This window comes from Vigna angularis, chromosome 8, assembly GCF_016808095.1.
Source record: "Vigna angularis cultivar LongXiaoDou No.4 chromosome 8, ASM1680809v1, whole genome shotgun sequence".
NCBI classification, from domain to species: Eukaryota; Viridiplantae; Streptophyta; class Magnoliopsida; order Fabales; family Fabaceae; genus Vigna; species Vigna angularis.
In genome coordinates, this window is record NC_068977.1 from 26,863,152 (window position 1) to 26,880,861 (window position 17,710).

The following is a 17,710-nucleotide window of genomic DNA, read 5'->3' on the forward strand; positions in this document are numbered from 1 at the left end:
GTAACCCACAAGCCAACTCGTTATATCACGGATTTGAGCTGGGTTGGGTTTTAAAAAAATGTAATTATTTTATGCGGGTTAATTTTCTCGGTTCACTCAAATTAAACCTGTGGTAAGTCGGATTGAATTTGTGGTGAACCAGATTAACTCACCAACCCACCTAATTTAATTTAATTATTTATTATTTTGTATTTCAATATTATTAGTTAACCGTTTTTTTATTATATTGTAGATGAGATAGAAAAATGTTTCAAAAGAGAAAAATATTATAAATTTATCTATTCAAGACTCTAATATTATACAACTAATAAAAATTAAATATTAAAAATTTTATTTGTTTGTCTTTTGTACTTATTTTTGGATTTCGCTTGAATTGTATCATATATTTTTTTTTACTTTAAATTGTCTTTAACATCATTTTAAAATAAAATTTATTTATATTTGAATTAAAAAAATTATAATATTTTAATTTAAAAAAACTTATAATTTTTTTAATTTAAAAAAGAACTTATAATTAAGGAGCTAAATAAAAAATTATAAATTGCTATTAGAAATTGTGACTCTTACTTCATAATAAAAAATCTATAAAATGATATTAAAAATTATGTAGGACCCTAAACATGGCAACAATTAAGATTAAGACATTGTATAATAAGTTTACCTAGGGAATCCTACAAAATATCCTTCATTTTAAGGAACTTGTTTAAATTGACTGAAATATGCAGAAAACAAAACACAAATGTGTTACATTCTAAGTCATGTTGGGCTTAATTCCAAGGATGGACATAAGAAATTGGAGTTTCTCCTTGATTTCTAAGGGGTGGATGGAGTTCTCATTGAGAGATGTTGGAGGCTCAACTCCAGTGAAGATGTAAAGAGCCTTCAATTCATCTGCACATGATGCTTCCTTTCTACCTTCATATCCTACTATCTTCCTTATCACATTAATCTCTTTCCACATCTTCTCATCACCCAATACTACCTGCAAAAGCTTCAGTAAACACTCCCATAATAATCAAATATGTTGCAATAAAACTTTTAGTTTATGTATATAAGTTTAATCATACACTAAGTGAATTATTTCCACATAGAATGCAATTAATTAGGCATTGACCTCTTCAGAAGAAGAGATAATGTTTTCTTCAGAGGAGCATTCAGATGGCCAAGACTCTTGTTCTACAGAGGAAACAAGAACCTCCATAGAATCTGTGCGTCTGCCAATAATTGAAGATTCTGCAACATACAAATTAATTCAGATATCAGGGCTCAAAACAAAAGTTAGTCCTCTAGACACTGTAAAATGGCAGACATATTCTATGGTCCATACCTTCATGCAAATCAATTGTGTATGTCTTCTCATCAGGGTCTATCTGTTTTCCATCAAACAAATCATGTGCACTTTCATTAGCAATTTCTCTAGCTTCTGCATCTTCCAAGTACATCCTTTCATTTAACTTATGCATATGAGATTCTTGATTTTCTGAGTCCTGAGAAGAGTTCTCATCCATTTGAATGTTATAAACCATTGATTCTATTGGTGAAGCTTCAATTGGTTCAGCTGGAATCAGTAGTTCAGAAGGTTCAGCCAATGACTTCCTTGAATCATTTGTGGTGTCAAATTCTTTTCCTTCTAACATGATATCCATATTTTCATCATTTCTTGAATGAAGCATCTCCTCCCGTAGATTTGGATCTTCTTCCTTTCTCAAGTCTTCTCCAGTTTCCCCAATGGTACTATGTTCTTCTGCCAATGATTCTTCCATATCTTCAACAGAACCAATTCTTTTACCCCTTTCATCTACCCCTCTACATATTCCTTCTGCATATTCTCCTCTCTCCCTAGTCTTATCAGTTCTACCCTCATCTCTAATTTTTTCTAACAGTCCCTTTGTTTCTCTTTGTAACTCTGCTTCCTCTGTATCACCCTCCATGGGCTGATCCTGGGATTCATGTAAAAACAAAGTTTTAACCTCAAAGGGAGTCTTAAATTCTTCATAGTCCTCACTAAATGGCTGCACTTGCACTCCATTATTTTCTCCTGGTGAGTTTTCTTCAATTCCATCAGTGGCATATTCTTCTCGTGGACCACACTCACTCCCCACTGTCACATTTTCTCCATTCTTCATACCAAAACCATCGATTTCAATGTCTCTCTTTGCTTCATCCACAAGGGCTTGTTCCTCTCTATATATCTGCATATCATCACAACCACCCTGCTTAAAACATATCCTTTTAAGCAATGGGGGATTCTGGAGAGTAGGCCTGGGGAGCAATTTACTCATTAAATTCTGAGTGCATACATAGCTAGCCAAGAAAACTGCATAAGGCATAGAAAGAGCAATGACAATAACAGAAGCCACCGCAAGAGGTGGAACAAGCACAGGAGCAGCTGAAGCTATGAAACCAGCCACTAAGATCTTCTTTCCAACACAGACTCCCATTTTGAGCAGCCACCTCATCATGCAACCATTTGCAGCATTACTTTTGGACGAGTATTTTCTAGTATCCCACTCTTCATCTTCCGCTTCTTCAAATTCCATCCTATAATATATACACCAACAAATGCTATTGAAAGTTGAAAAAAAAACTTGTGATATGTCTAGAGATTAAAGAGGTTTTCTCTATGCATGTCTATACGCCTTACATCAACATTACTAATTAGCAAGTGAATAGAGTGAAAACGCAAGTGAATAGAGTGAAAACGGTAAGAGAACGATGCAGTCCAGGAAGAGAGGGAAGATAATAGAAGAATGTGGATCAGAGTTGTACCTGAACAGATTGTAAGATAAACAAGCTTGAAATCCCCAACCTCTAAAAGCTAACATGCTACTGTGTTTTTCATCCTCGTTCTGATTCTCAGCAGCATGTTGGGCAAAATGAGAAGTGTGTCTGATTCATTATTACAATATAGTTGTTGATGACACGTGGAGGGTTCAGTTGACAAATGTAGGCTAAGTAGAGTGCTACCTCGGTTTTATTTTGCATGTAACATTCAATATTAAATAGAAATGATACTTTGAAATTATTTTCTTTATTTTTTACTAATTTTTTAAAGTAAAAAATTTACTATTTTATAACTATTTTATTATTATAATATGTGAAAAATAAATATAAATATATTTCATTTTATCATTATTCCAATATCATATTATCATTAGTGTAATATCTTATTTATGTATTAATCATGCAATTATTCATATAGGTATTATAATATTGAACTATTTTTCACGTGCTTTCAATTTGATTATGCTATTAGATAGTTTATGAGTTTAACCATGCCAATAGTGTAAAACAAGTTTTATATAATTATTTTGTATAGTTGTCCAGTCACACACAGAACGGGTTTTCAAGGAGATTAATTCTAATGATAAATAATTTAAAATAAAATGTAATTACTGTGTTCTGTTATTATTAATCAAATCTATAAATATAAATCTATAAATATATATAAGGTAAAAAAAATAGGTAATTGTATTTAATACTTATTTAATAATTAAATTGTTTTTAACATGAAAACACCTCCTGACACTGTAAAACAAATGACTACTATGAATTAGGAGACCATAACTATCACATAGATATTAGACCTTAATCTCAATTACCATGTCGAAAGAATTATAAATGATTTTATATATAATTTTTAAAAAGTTATTGAAAATTAAACAAATTTATTATATAATAATTTATATTTAGATAATAATATAAAACTATTTTCCAAACTAATGTCATAACGTTTTCTTTTCTTTTTATAAAAAGTTTGACCGCTTATTTATTTTATCTTAGTCGTATTTATGGCTCAATCTTCTATATATTTCATTTATTTTTATTTTTGGATTGAGTTTTGGAAAATTAAATAAAAAGGGGAAGTAAAAATTTATAAAATTATTTGAATTAATGAAAGAGAAGAAAATAAATAAGAAATAAGTTTTTTTATTATAATGAATATTAACAAAATACTAACTTATTTAGTGTTTTTTAAGTTAATGTTCGTCAAATTTTATCAATGCTAGTAAAATAAGTTTTACGTAAAGGTCAACCATATTTGTTTTTGCGAAGTCTCCAATTTTGTTTGCAAGGTTATAATAATAATTTTTGTATTTTGTATTTTGTATTTTGTATTTTGTATTTTTATATTTGGTAATATTTGAAACATTTTATTTAAGAAAATTAAAATTTAATAAATTTGAATTGTTCTATCCAAATGAAATATTTCAAAGAATAAATAATTTAAAATAAAAGCAATTCAAATATACAATATTTAATTTTTGTTTCAAAAAAATTGAAAAATTTCGTATCAAAGCTAAGGATTTTAATGGAATAGGGAGGTGAAGGCAGTAATTACAGCGGGGCTAGAAGTAACAGCCCGAGCCATTGTTTGGTGACAGTGAGTGGGGACGTGCGCTTTCAACCGTCGTTTCAAGGAGAGAGAGAAAAGGAAGAAAGTGTGGTGTTTAGCGCCGGTGGTATCCACAGCCATGAGGATCGTTCGCAGAGACATCGTTCCTAATGGACCTGGTAGCGTTAAGGTTCAATTCCTATTCTCCACACTTCAGTTTCCTTAGTTCCATGAAATTTCTTCTTCACGTTTATTCTGTGCACTATGCAGATGGTGGCGGTGGATTCCGATGATATGTGGTTTGCGTATAACTTGATTCTTGGTTCGGGAGTCGGTTACGTGTAGGGAAAGTATTAGCACCCTACAACGCCTGCCCTAAGGCAGTACCTTTAACTAAATATGCGAATATGATGTGGTTTTCAAAATGTTTAACTATCTCCTAAAATAAGATTCTAAAGAAACAACATGTATTTTTTAGTTTTTTGGGCCCGACAAGGATTGACCTTGCTCCTACGTATTCTCATTAAGAATGAGAAATCAGGGTTCCGTAATTCTTTTAGAAAACTGTTTGAAAATTTGTTTGAAAATTGATTGAGAATTTTGTTTGTAAAATGATTTTGGATTTTTGGGAAAATGAACCTGACAAGGACTGGCCTTGCTCCTACGTATCTCCACTTTTGATGGAGAATCAAGGATCACGTAGTTCTGGCTAGAAAGATTGTTTGTTGATTGAAAATGTGAATGTTTTTAGTTTTTGAAGATTTTATATATTTTTGGTATTTTTATAAAAGACAGAAAATGTTTTCAGCACAAGGACGATGCGTGCGATCACACATGTGCTTAATATTTTTATAAAATGGAAAGATGTCTAGTACAAGGAACGATCACACATGTGCTTGACCTTTAAAGCATATTTTTTTGATTTTTAATTTATCTTTTAATTTTGCGTAATGAGCACTAGGCTGATGCGTATGATCGCACGAGTACTCACACGGCTTTTTTTCTTATTATTTGCGTAATGAGCACTAGGCTGATGCGTACGATCGCACGAGCACTCACACGGCTTTGTTTGTTTTATTTTATATTTTTATTTATATTTTTTATGAACAAATCCAACAAAATATAAGATGCAATATACAAGAGTGGAGTTATCACACAAAGGGCTACATACAGGAAAAAAAAAACAAATAATAAAGAAATAAAAATTTAAGAACAAAGCGAGAGAAACAAACCAACAAGAATAGGGGGTGCAGAGATAAAAACCAGTGTTGCATGCGGAGTAAAATTGGAGCTCCCTTAGTTTGGGCCAAAATCCCCTCTTTTTGACTTTGTGTCCGCCAGGGGTGTCAAGATGAAACTGGAGGTGCATTGAGTATCTGCTTGTCCGGCCGAATTCTTTTTTTTATTTTTGTTTGCAGAAATGGATGGGCTTAAGCCCAAATGAAAGGAGGTGTACGGGTGAAAACCGGGGGTGCATGAAGGAAACAATGTTTTTATTTTATTTTATTTTATTTATTTTATTTTTGTTTTTGGCTTATTAGTGAGAGCTGCAGGCCCAAGGCCTTTCCATTTTTCGGTTCATGAGACCCTTAGGGATTCCTCCCATTCTTACCAAAAGAAGCAAAGGTGTTCAAACGGCCACCGCACGCGACGCCACTGCCTCCGCCAAAACCGACTTCCGCCAGCTGCAGTCCGAGCCATCGCCGGTACGCTGACCACCGCCGCTCACCGCTGGAGTCCTCGCTCCCTTTTTTTCCTTCCCCTCGCGTGCGTGAGGCCGTCTCTGCCAAGCCGGCTGCCGCGAAGAGTCCTCCGCCTGATCTCTAATGTCGCCGGCAGTTCCCAGGCGTTTCCAAGGCCGCCACTGGCCGCAGCGTCAGATCTTGCCCCCTCCCCGCTATTGATGGTGATTTGGGAATGGGTTGGGTTATTTGGTTGTGTTGTGGTTAGTTTATGGGTGATGGTGTGAGAGGTTTTGGAGATGATTGATGAATAGGGGTTTTCGGAGTTAACAGAGAATGGAGAGGGATTGGGTGGAGGCTATTCGGTGAGTGAGTGAGTTTCCCTCTTGGCTTGGGTAATTGAAAAATGGTAAGAATGGGTGATATGGTGACGGGAAATGTATTGGAGGTAGTGAGTGAGTTGTGAAGAACAAATGGTTGGGATGATTACGGGTGAGAGGAGCAGAGGGGTTGGAGAATGGTCTGAGAAGTGTCTGATAGATGATGGATGTTGGCCGTGGGGTGTCGGTAGTGGTGTTTTACTGTCTGTGTGAAAAAAAATGAAAATGGCTTTGGTTTCTTTGACGGTTGAAAGATGAAGTTGAAGTTGGGTGGTTACGGGTATATCCGTGGGCGTGTGAATATGGGGATGAGTGTTTGGCTGTGTTTGATGGGTGCTAGAGGTGAGGTTGGGCCGTGGTAAGTCTTGAACGAGTGTTGGAGATCTAGGGTGTTGGTGACGAAAATGATAAAGAAGATGGACGTTGGTGGTTGAGTCTGGTTTGATGAGGAATTACGAGGGATGGAGAGTAGTCAAAGGTTGAGGTTTTTTATGGTTACAGTGGGCAGAGGTGGTTACGGGTGAAGGGAGTCAAGGAGTTTGAGGTTGATAGCCATGGGTGTTCCCAGTAGCCGTGTGTGTATTGGGGATGGTCGTGAAAGGCAAAGGCCTTGGTTGTGGCACTGGGTGAATGATGATTGAAGAGTAAAATGAAGAAGATCCCCCCAGTAACTGTGTGTGAATATGGAGGATGGATCCTCCTCAGCAGTGGACAATGCTTCAAGATGAAGAAGCCTCCCTCCGTTATTGCTTTTTTTTCGTCTCCGGAAATTAACCGCCCCCTCTGCTCTCTCCCAAAACCATTTAAAAACACTTTGCATCTTCATCACCTATTCCCTGATCCGGGATCTTACCTCGTCTTTTTCTTTGGTGAGACAAAAGAAAAAACATTGTTCAACTAATTCCGTAATCCGAAACTTCGTTTCCCTTTTCTTCTTGTTCACTTCCCAGGAGCTCAGACACATTCTGTGACATGGGACTTTCCTTGTTTTGTTTTTTTTTTTTACTTCCTAGGAGGTGATACACGTTCCAGATTTGGGATTTTTGTTTTTATTTCTTTTATTATTTTTATTTGTTATTTTTTGTTATTTTATTATTATATTTTTTATTAAAACGGCAATAAGAGAAAAGACGAACGCCCCATCAAACGCACGAGTATAGAACGGCCGTTCACTATGGACAAAGAAAAACATATCAAGACCGAACGTTCAACTACCAAAGAAAAATGACCGAACGCTACCAATATGAACAGGTAACGACGAACGACCGAAAGTATTTTAGGTCGAATGGTTTGAGGCCGAAAAGGCTGAGCTACCTGGGCGAGCGCAAGAAGAGGGGGAACGAGCGGCAGAAGAGGGAGAACGAGCGCACAGGGCATAGGACGAGCGTTCAAAACCGAACGTTCAGTTAATAATATACAATTCATGACCGAACGTTCAACATCAAGACCGAACGTTCACTAAGAATAAACGTAACCGAACGTTCACTAACACATAATATGACGGAACGTTTGAACAACACAAGGCCGAACGTCCAACTCTGAATAGGCAAATCAAGGCCGAACGTTCAAAACATCAAGACCGAACGTTCAGTAACAAACACATCAAGGCCGAACGTTCAACTGAGAATAAAGACAACAAGACCGAACGTTGAAAACATAAGAAAGTGACCGAACGCTATTTTCTGATTGAATTGTATCTCAGCGCACGGCAGAAGATCATGCACCACTAGGCCGAACGTTCAAAACCGAACGCCATATTAAACTCAAAACCATTAGGCCAAGACCGAACGCTCGCTACCTCAGAGGCTGAATGGTCGAACGACGGAACGCTTAGAGTGAGGATTACCGAACGTCAATGAGAATAAACTGGCCGAACGTCGGAGGACGAGCGTCGGAACAGTTGGAATGCGTGACGCTGAAAATTGCCGAACGTCAATGACACCAAATGGCTGAACGATTGAGGACGAGTGACCGAACGGTTGAAGCTGAGAATTGCCGAACGTCCGAGAGGTTTAATGGACGAACGGTCGAATAAGGCAAAGGACAAACGGTCGTGCAGGGCAGAGGACGAACGGTGGAGGGCGAATGCTTTTTATTTTTATTTTTTATTATTTTTTTATTTTTATTTATATATATATATATATATTTTTTGTTTATTTTTAATTTGTATATATTTTTTTTATTTTATTATTCATTATTATTTATTTTCTTTTTTTTATTTTATTTTTTTTATTATACAATCATGATGAAAATAAATACAACAAACCTAAAAGTCAGGACGAAATTGGGTGTTCACAATAATATTGAACTATTTTTCACGTGCTTTCAATTTGATTATGCTATTAGATAGTTTATGAGTTTAACCATGCCAATAGTGTAAAACAAGTTTTATATAATTATTTTGTATAGTTGTCCAATCACACACAGAACGGGTTTTCAAGGAGATTAATTCTAATGATAAATAATTTAAAATAAAATGTAATTACTGTGTTCTGTTATTATTAATCAAATCTATAAATATAAATCTATAAATATATATAAGGTAAAAAAAATAGGTAATTGTATTTAATACTTATTTAATAATTAAATTGTTTTTAACATGAAAACATGTCAGACCTCGAAAAACGTGCATCCACGTGGCGTCCACGTGGCAGCAGGAGAGCGCGCCACCTCAGCAGTACACATGGCCGACAAACAGTGCCCGACACCCTCTGCCGAACGCCAACTGTCGCACGCCCAACTGAGTCAGAGCACAGTGGGAACGTGCGTCCGGTGTAGTGGATTACACGTGTCTCCCTGAGAGTGGACGTCCGGCATCTACAGTCAGAGAGAACGTGCGTCCGGCGTAGTGGAGAACAGTGTGTCAGCCTGAACGTGCGTCCGCGGTGGTGGAAGACGCGTGGCAACAGTGCAGTGGTCGACCGTCCGGCGTGGGCTGTCAGAGGCGTAGTGGAGTGCGCAGGCAGAGTGCAGACGTGCGCTGGCAAGTGGGAATTCTGAACTTATTCCCCACTTCCCCTGCACGCACCTCTCTTCTGCATTTCTGAGAAACCTAAGTTCTCTCCTCCTTCTCTCTACACTCTCTGCATCCTGATGTTCCGTGAGTACTCGTCCTCACGTAGAGGGGGTACGTCATGTGTGGGAACGGCAGGAGGTCCTAGTCCTGGTGATTATTTGGACAGATAGGACTAACCTCGGGTGGCAGCTGATGAGAGTTCCAGTTACTACATCACCCGGGTGCACGAACACCGAAGCTACACAGAGTTCATACAGTCCGGACAGTCAGTCGTGTTGAGTTTTATTGAGTGAGTACGTTAAAGTGGGTTGTTATGTAGTGAATGTGTATGTTGAGATATGCATGTATGTTGAATTATTTACCTGAAATTGTATGCTGATGCATGAGTTGAATTACGTAAGCTTACCCTTTCGTTTTCCTTGTGTTGTCCATTGTTCTTGTACGTCCGTCTTGTCATTGCAATGATCATCCGTGTGGATGTGAGCAGAGGGAGACGAGCGTTTGGAAGAGTTGCTGGAAGAAGAGATCCTGGTAGATGTGGAAGTGAAGACCGAGCAGTGAGACCGCTCGGCCAGTAGTGTATTTTGTTGAACTGAGTGGTCGTTCGACCATCTCTTGTTTTCGTTTATGTTGAATTCGACCGTTCGGTAATTGTTCTGTGTAAACCGTTCGGTCAGTTTTCTTGTACGTTCGATCTCAAATTGTAAACTCTTGTATGGACGTGCAGTTGTGCACGCTCGTCCCTTAATGTTGTAACTGTACTCAAGGACGTTCGTCCTTGATCGTTCGTTCGTTTTTAATTTTTAGTGGAAAACTGTTTGAGATTATTATTAAATGTGATTTTTCTGAATTTATAGTTATGACTGTATTTTTGGGATGTCACATTAGTGGTATCAGAGCAGTTTTGTTCTTTTAAGGACATTGTAGGTTGTGAGTGCACCATGCATGTTTTGCTGTGTGCTCGACATTCGTTTATTGAGTAATATAGGCTCTTTGAACCTATCTAACGATCATTTCCTCTACTTTCCAGAGAACCAATGGCACCTAGACTTCCTCCTCCTCCTCCACCACAGACCAATGAACATGATGTGCCCAATAACACGAGGCTGTTGGAATCTGTGATCGAGAAGCTACAAGAACAGAATGCTGTTCTGATGCAGCAGAACGCGACTAATTCACAAAATCTCGAAGCTGCTCGCGCCAATTCTGAAATGACTCAGAGGCAACTAATGGAGATTCTTGCAGCTACTAGGGGTACGCCGGGAGCATCTGCTTCAAATGCTACTCATCAGGCTGAGTGGACTTTGGAGAGCTTTTTGCAGCATCGCCCTGCAAAGTTTGATGGGAAGTGCCTTCCTGACGGAGCTGATCAGTGGATAAGGGACATGGAACAGATCTATGATGCCAAGGATTGTCCAAACGATCGAAGACTGGCATTCACTGAATATTTATTGACTGGAGAGGCCAGTCATTGGTGGTCGACTGCGAAGATGTTGCTAACGGAATCTCACAGCCCTATTTCCTGGAAAGTCTTCAAGGAGAAGTTTTATGAGGAGTATTTTCCAGATAGTGTTCGTTTCGGCAAAGAAGTGGAATTTCTCCAGTTGGTGCAAGGTAATATGTCTGTTTCTGAGTACACCAACAGGTTCAAACATCTGGTTCGTTTTCATACCCTTGCCACCAGTGAAGTGTGGCAGTGCAGGAAGTTTGAAAATGGACTGAGGAGTGATCTTAAGGTATTGATATCTAGCCTCTGCATTAAGTCTTTTCCTGCCATGATTGAGAGAGCAAAAGTGTTAGAGAAAAATGTGGCTGAAGCAGAACGACTGAAGAAGCAGCAACCACCAGCTAGAGGGCCGATCATGTCCAGGCCGAATCTGAATCGGAACAGGTTACCGTATGCTCGTCCAGCACAACCATCAAATTCTCAGGCTATGGTTGTTGCCGGACAGTCTGGACAGCATGGATCAGTCAGATGTTTTAAGTGTGGAGGACCACACTATCGATCGTCGTGTCCTCTGTTGGAGGGAGCGAAATACTGTACTCGCTGCAGAAGAGATGGTCACATGGAGCACGAGTGTAATATGGGCGGGCGTGCAGTAATGAGGCCGCCAAATGCCGGAAGGATGCAACAGAATCGGGGTGGAAGAGCACAAGCGGTTGGTCGTGTTTATGCTATAACAGGCGCCGAAGCTGCCAGTTCAGGTACGCTCGTCACTGGTACTTGCTTATTGCATGGAATGCCTGTTTGTGTGCTGTATGATTCGGGGGCAACACACTCCTTCATTTCGAAGGCGTGTGTTGAGAAATTGGGATTAGCCGAACGCGAGATGCAGTTCGACTTGGTAGTATCAACCCCAGCAGCGGGTGAGGTTAGGACGTCTACTGTATGTGTTAAATGTCCTATAGAGGTTGAAGGACGTAACTATAAGGTAAACCTCATCTGCCTACCCCTAAAGGATTTAGAAGTGATCCTAGGAATGGATTGGTTGGCTGCAAATCGCATTCTCATTGACTGTGGTGCTAAGGAATTGGTGTTTCCAGACGAGTACGAAGTAGAGCTATCAGTGACGCTCGGTCAACTAAAGGAAGACATCGTGGATGGTGCTAGTTGTTTTCTGATCATGACGCATTCGGACGAACGACTTGAAGGTTTGAATCATGAGCGATCGTCCAATAAGTCGAGTGGAGAACGATCAGTCGTGGATGAATTCCCTGATGTATTTCCTGATGAAGTGCCTGGATTACCTCCTCCACGCGAGGTGGAATTTACTATAGATCTAGTGTCGAATGCTGGACCTATCTCTATTGCACCATATCGGATGTCGCCAGCAGAGTTAGCTGAACTCAAGGAACAGATAGAAGAGTTAATGGATAAGCAGTTTATCAGACCAAGCGCATCACCTTGGGGAGCACCGGTACTCTTAGTGAAGAAGAAGGATGGTAGCTCTCGTCTCTGCATTGATTACAGACAGTTAAACAAGCTAACTATCAAGAACAAATATCCTTTGCCTCGGATTGACGATTTACTGGATCAATTACATGGCACGACCATATTCTCGAAGATTGATTTACGGTCGGGATACCATCAGATTCGGGTAAAGGAAGAAGACATCCAGAAGACGGCCTTTCGATCTCGTTATGGACACTACGAGTATGTAGTGATGCCATTCGGTGTGACTAACGCCCCAGCAATATTTATGGACTACATGAATCGTATCTTCAGGCCGTATCTAGACAAGTTCGTGGTTGTATTCATTGATGATATTTTGGTCTACTCCAAGAGCTATGAAGAACATGAGGATCATTTGAGGACTGTTCTGGGCATACTAAGAGAAAAGGAGTTGTACGCCAAGTTCTCTAAATGTGAATTTCTGATGAAGGAAGTGCAGTTCTTGGGACACATAGTTTCAGCTGGAGGAATATCAGTGGATCCGGCAAAAGTAAGAGCAGTATTGGAATGGGAGAGTCCACGTTCGGTAACTGAAGTTCGTAGCTTTGTGGGACTCGCGGGCTACTATAGACGGTTCATTGAAGGGTTTTCCAAGATAGTAGCCCCGTTGACTCAGCTGACCAGAAAAGATCAATCGTTCGCTTGGACCGATCGGTGTGAAGGAAGTTTCCAGGAATTGAAGAATAAGTTAACGAGCGCCCCGGTATTGGTCATTCCTGACGCGGCCAAACCATTCGTGGTGTATTGTGACGCGTCTCATCAGGGTTTGGGTTGTGTACTCATGCAAGAAAAGAGAGTGGTTGCGTATGCTTCTCGGCAACTGAAGGTTCACGAGAAGAATTATCCAACTCACGACTTGGAATTAGCAGCAGTCGTCTTTGCTTTGAAAATCTGGAGACACTACTTGTATGGTTCAACGTTCCAAGTATTCAGTGATCACAAGAGCCTCAAGTACCTGTTTGATCAGAAGGAGCTGAATATGAGACAGAGACGTTGGCTGGAGTTCTTGAAGGACTACGACTTTGAACTACTCTACCATCCGGGAAAAGCAAATGTGGTAGCAGATGCTTTAAGCAGAAAAGTAGTTCACGTCTCCTCCATGATGGTCCGAGAGTTGAGTTTGGTAGAAAGTTTTAGAGATCTAAGGTTACAGTTTGACTTGCAACCGAATGTTATCAAATGCTGTACTCTTAGAATCTCTAGTGACGTATTCGACCGGATCAGAGTGAAGCAGCGAGAAGATGAAGAGTTGGTGAAGATCTTAAGCGTACTCGGTACAGATCAAGCAAAACACTTTAACATTGGAACTGATGGTCTTCTACGCTACATGGATAGAACGTGCATTCCGAATGATGGCGAGTTGAAAAGAATCATTCTTGAGGAAGGACATCACAGTCGTCTTAGCATACACCCTGGCATGACTAAGATGTATCAAGACCTCAGGAGCTCATTCTGGTGGCCAGGAATGAAAAGTGATGTTGCACGTTTTGTGGCATCTTGTTTAACGTGCCAGCGAGCCTAGGCTGAACATCAAAGGCCAGGTGGTCTACTTCAGCAGTTAGAGATTCCAGAATGGAAGTGGGACAGCATTGCGATGGATTTCGTGACTCACTTACCTCGAACGGTCAGGAATCATGATTCCGTATGGGTAATTGTGGATCGACTGACGAAGAGCGCTCATTTCCTAGCAGTCAATCTGAAGATGTCAATGACGAACCTGGCTAAACTTTATATCCAAGAAATTGTTCGCCTGCATGGAGTTCCATCCAGCATTGTTTCAGACCGAGACACGAGGTTTACTTCTCGGTTATGGAGATCATTACAAAGTGAGCTCGGTAGTAAACTTCAAATGAGTTCGGCCTATCATCCTCAGACAGACGGTCAGTCCGAGAGAACCATTCAGACGCTTGAAGACTTATTGAGGACGTGTGTCCTAGATCACATGGGCGTCTGGGATGAAGTCTTGCCTTTAGTGGAGTTCACATACAACAACAGTTTTCAAGCCAGTATAGGAATGGCTCCTTTTGAAGCTCTATATGGAAGGAAATGTCGAACGCCCTTGTGTTGGTTTCAGGAAGGGGAAAAGGTGTTAACAGGACCAGAGCTCATTCAGCAAACAACTGAGAAAGTGAAGCTGATTCAAGAAAGGTTGAAGACGTCCAGGAGTCGACAGAAATCTTATGCTGACAAGAGGAGAAGACCCTTGGAGTTCGATGCAGGAGATCATGTCTTCCTTAGACTACATCCGACCACTGGTGTAGGGAGAGCCATCCGACCAAAGAAGTTGTCTCCCAAGTTCATCGGACCTTATCAAATCTTGAGAAAGATTGGGCCAGTTGCGTACGAGTTGTCTTTGCCGCCTCAGTTATCAAACTTGCATCCAGTCTTTCACGTTTCTCAACTCCGTAAGTACGTATCCGATCCTTCTCATGTATTGGAGTTGGAGAATATTCGTCTTCGTCAAGATCGTACGTTGGAAATGCAGCCGGTACGCATTGAAGATAGCGACACCAAGTACTACAAGAGGAAAGCAGTCAGATTGGTGAAAGTCATCTGGGACGAGAAGACGGGCGACTCTACGTGGGAAGTGGAAGATGCCATTAAGGATTTGTATCCCCACCTGTTCGAGACTCAGTCTTAATTTTCGAGGACGAAAATTTTTGTAGTTGGGGGGAATGTCAGACCTCGAAAAACATGCATCCACGTGGCGTCCACATGGCAGCAGGAGAGCGCGCCACCTCAGCAGTACACATGGCCGACAAACAGTGCTCGACACCCTCTGCCGAACGCCAGCTGTCGCACGCCCAACTGAGTCAGAGCACAGTGGGAACGTGCGTCCGGTGTAGTGGATTACACGTGTCTCCCTGAGAGTGGACGTCCGGCATCTACAGTCAGAGAGAACGTGCGTCCGGCGTAGTGGAGAACAGTGTGTCAGCCTGAACGTGCGTCCGCGGTGGTGGAAGACGCGTGGCAACAGTGCAGTGGTCGACCGTCCGGTGTGGGCTGTCAGAGGCGTAGTGGAGTGCGCAGGCAGAGTGCAAACGTGCGCTGGCAAGTGGGAATTCTGAACTTATTCCCCACTTCAACCCTCTCTAAGGAACCACCACTGCACCTCCTCCGATCTGTATCTCCGGCGCAGCTGAAGGACGCTCGACGTAGGACTCCAGAAGGACGTTCGGTTCGTGAAAACTGAACCGGTAAGTCCTTTCCTTCCTCTCTGACGTTCGTTTTCATGCATGCAAGTTGTACGTTCGTCTTTTCCTCAAAATGGGTAGTTCTGATTTTAGTTTTTGGCGTTCGTTCGTATAGTGAATTAACGAGCGTTGGCGAGTTGAGTCTTTGTGGACAGCGTCTGTGTGCGTCTGTGAACGTTCGTTCATTTTCCAGGTAAGGGAAGCTTATTTAATTTAACTGGTTTGATGTCTGCTATGTGAACGTTCGTTATTTGGCTGCATGAAAGTAATGCATGATGTATGAATGATGGTATGAACGTTCGTTATTTTGATTGTATGAGGCTGTTATGCTTGATTTATGTTGAACGTTCGTTTTTATGGAATGAGAATGATATATGACTCAGTTACATATTATGCATGAGATGTTGGATAAAATGAGATATATGAAATGAGAGAGTTTGGGTAGATATGAACGAATGAGATGATATGATTTTATGAGAAATGAACCTTCCATGAGATGTTGTGCGTTCCTTCTGAACGGTGATTGACCGTTCGGTTTTGTTGGCAAAAATCATTGAAATGGGATTCTGTCATCTGGGTAGAATCCTGGTCGAGGACGAACGTCCTCACTGTTTGAGCGTTCGTTTTGGCACTGTTGAATCTTGTACGTTTGATAATCTTCTTTCTTTTTGTGTACTTGTATATACATATGTAACAGTGCATTTTTCCCGTTCGTATTACTTCTCCAAACTTCTCTTAGTTTATCTTCAAGATTTTCAATCTGAGTTATTGAACGTTCGGTCTTACACCTGACGTTCGCCCAGAATAGCGTTCGGTCTTACACCTGACGTTCGCCCAGAATAGCGTTCGGTCATACACTGAGCGTTCGTCCAAATAGTGCTCGGCCTCGAGCGTTCGTTCAAATAGTGCTCGGCCTCGAGCGTTCGTTCAAATAGTGCTCGGCCTCGAGCGTTCGTCCAAATAGTGCTCGGCCTTGAGCGTTCGTTCAAATAGTGCTCGGCCTCGAGCGTTCGTTCAAATAGTGCTCGGCCTCGAGCGTTCGTCCAAATAGTGCTCGGTCTCCAACTGAGCGTTCGTCCAAATAGTACTCGGTCTCCAACTGAGCGTTCGTCCTAATAGTGCTCAGTTTTGAATTGAGCGTTCGTCCAAATAGTGCTCGGTCTCCAACTGAGCGTTCGTCCTAATAGTGCTCGGTTTTGAATTGAGCGTTCGTCCGAATAGTGCTCGGTATCATTTTGAGCGCTCGTTCTCTTTTCCCACCAAATAGCGTTCGTCCAATGAACAGTACATGAGATTAATGAATAGTACATGATGAATAGTAAATGATGATGAATAGTAAATGAGGAAGAGATGAATGGAAAATTGTGACGTTTGAAAGAGCGTTCCAAGGAGGAACGACTCAGAACTTGATTATTAAGATTTGTAATGTATGAATGTGGTAAGCTTATCCGGTTGTTCATCCTGATGTTCCGTGAGTACTCGTCCTCACGTAGAGGGGGTACGTCATGTGTGGGAACGGCAGGAGGTCCTAGTCCTGGTGATTATTTGGACAGATAGGACTAACCTCGGGTGGCAGCTGATGAGAGTTCCAGTTACTACATCACCCGGGTGCACGAACACCGAAGCTACACAGAGTTCATACAGTCCGGACAGTCAGTCGTGTTGAGTTTTATTGAGTGAGTACGTTAAAGTGGGTTGTTATGTAGTGAATGTGTATGTTGAGATATGCATGTATGTTGAATTATTTACCTGAAATTGTATGCTGATGCATGAGTTGAATTACGTAAGCTTACCCTTTCGTTTTCCTTGTGTTGTCCATTGTTCTTGTACGTCCGTCTTGTCATTGCAATGATCATCCGTGTGGATGTGAGCAGAGGGAGACGAGCGTTTGGAAGAGTTGCTGGAAGAAGAGAACCTGGTAGATGTGGAAGTGAAGACCGAGCAGTGAGACCGCTCGGCCAGTAGTGTATTTTGTTGAACTGAGTGGTCGTTCGACCATCTCTTGTTTTCGTTTATGTTGAATTCGACCGTTCGGTAATTGTTCTGTGTAAACCGTTCGGTCAGTTTTCTTGTACGTTCGATCTCAAATTGTAAACTCTTGTATGGACGTGCAGTTGTGCACGCTCGTCCCTTAATGTTGTAACTGTAC

At 40.8% G+C, this 17,710-nt stretch overlaps 2 protein-coding genes and 1 long non-coding RNA gene across 3 annotated transcripts; 2 read left to right on the forward strand and 1 right to left on the reverse strand.

Annotated features, from left to right (window-relative positions):
* Positions 1–625: 625 nt before the first annotated feature.
* On the reverse strand, positions 626–2,892 carry LOC128193312 (uncharacterized). The gene is made up of 4 exons (XM_052866765.1): positions 2,770–2,892; positions 1,328–2,541; positions 1,115–1,233; positions 626–982 (listed from the first exon to the last, which is right to left on the reverse strand). Exons 1-4 carry the CDS (start codon positions 2,823–2,825, stop codon positions 752–754), a joined length of 1,620 nt encoding a protein of 539 aa, XP_052722725.1. The 5' UTR covers positions 2,826–2,892; the 3' UTR covers positions 626–751.
* Positions 2,893–5,754: 2,862 nt separating this feature from the next.
* LOC128193462 (uncharacterized) lies at positions 5,755–7,334 on the forward strand. The gene is made up of 2 exons (XR_008244701.1): positions 5,755–6,820; positions 6,866–7,334. It is a non-coding gene; the product is annotated as an uncharacterized LOC128193462 (long non-coding RNA).
* Positions 7,335–10,451: 3,117 nt separating this feature from the next.
* LOC128193787 (uncharacterized) lies at positions 10,452–13,929 on the forward strand. The gene is made up of 4 exons (XM_052867892.1): positions 10,452–11,619; positions 11,824–13,292; positions 13,335–13,705; positions 13,881–13,929. The coding sequence occupies exons 1-4, from the start codon at positions 10,452–10,454 to the stop codon at positions 13,927–13,929; spliced, it is 3,057 nt and encodes a 1,018-aa protein (XP_052723852.1).
* Positions 13,930–17,710: the final 3,781 nt, after the last annotated feature.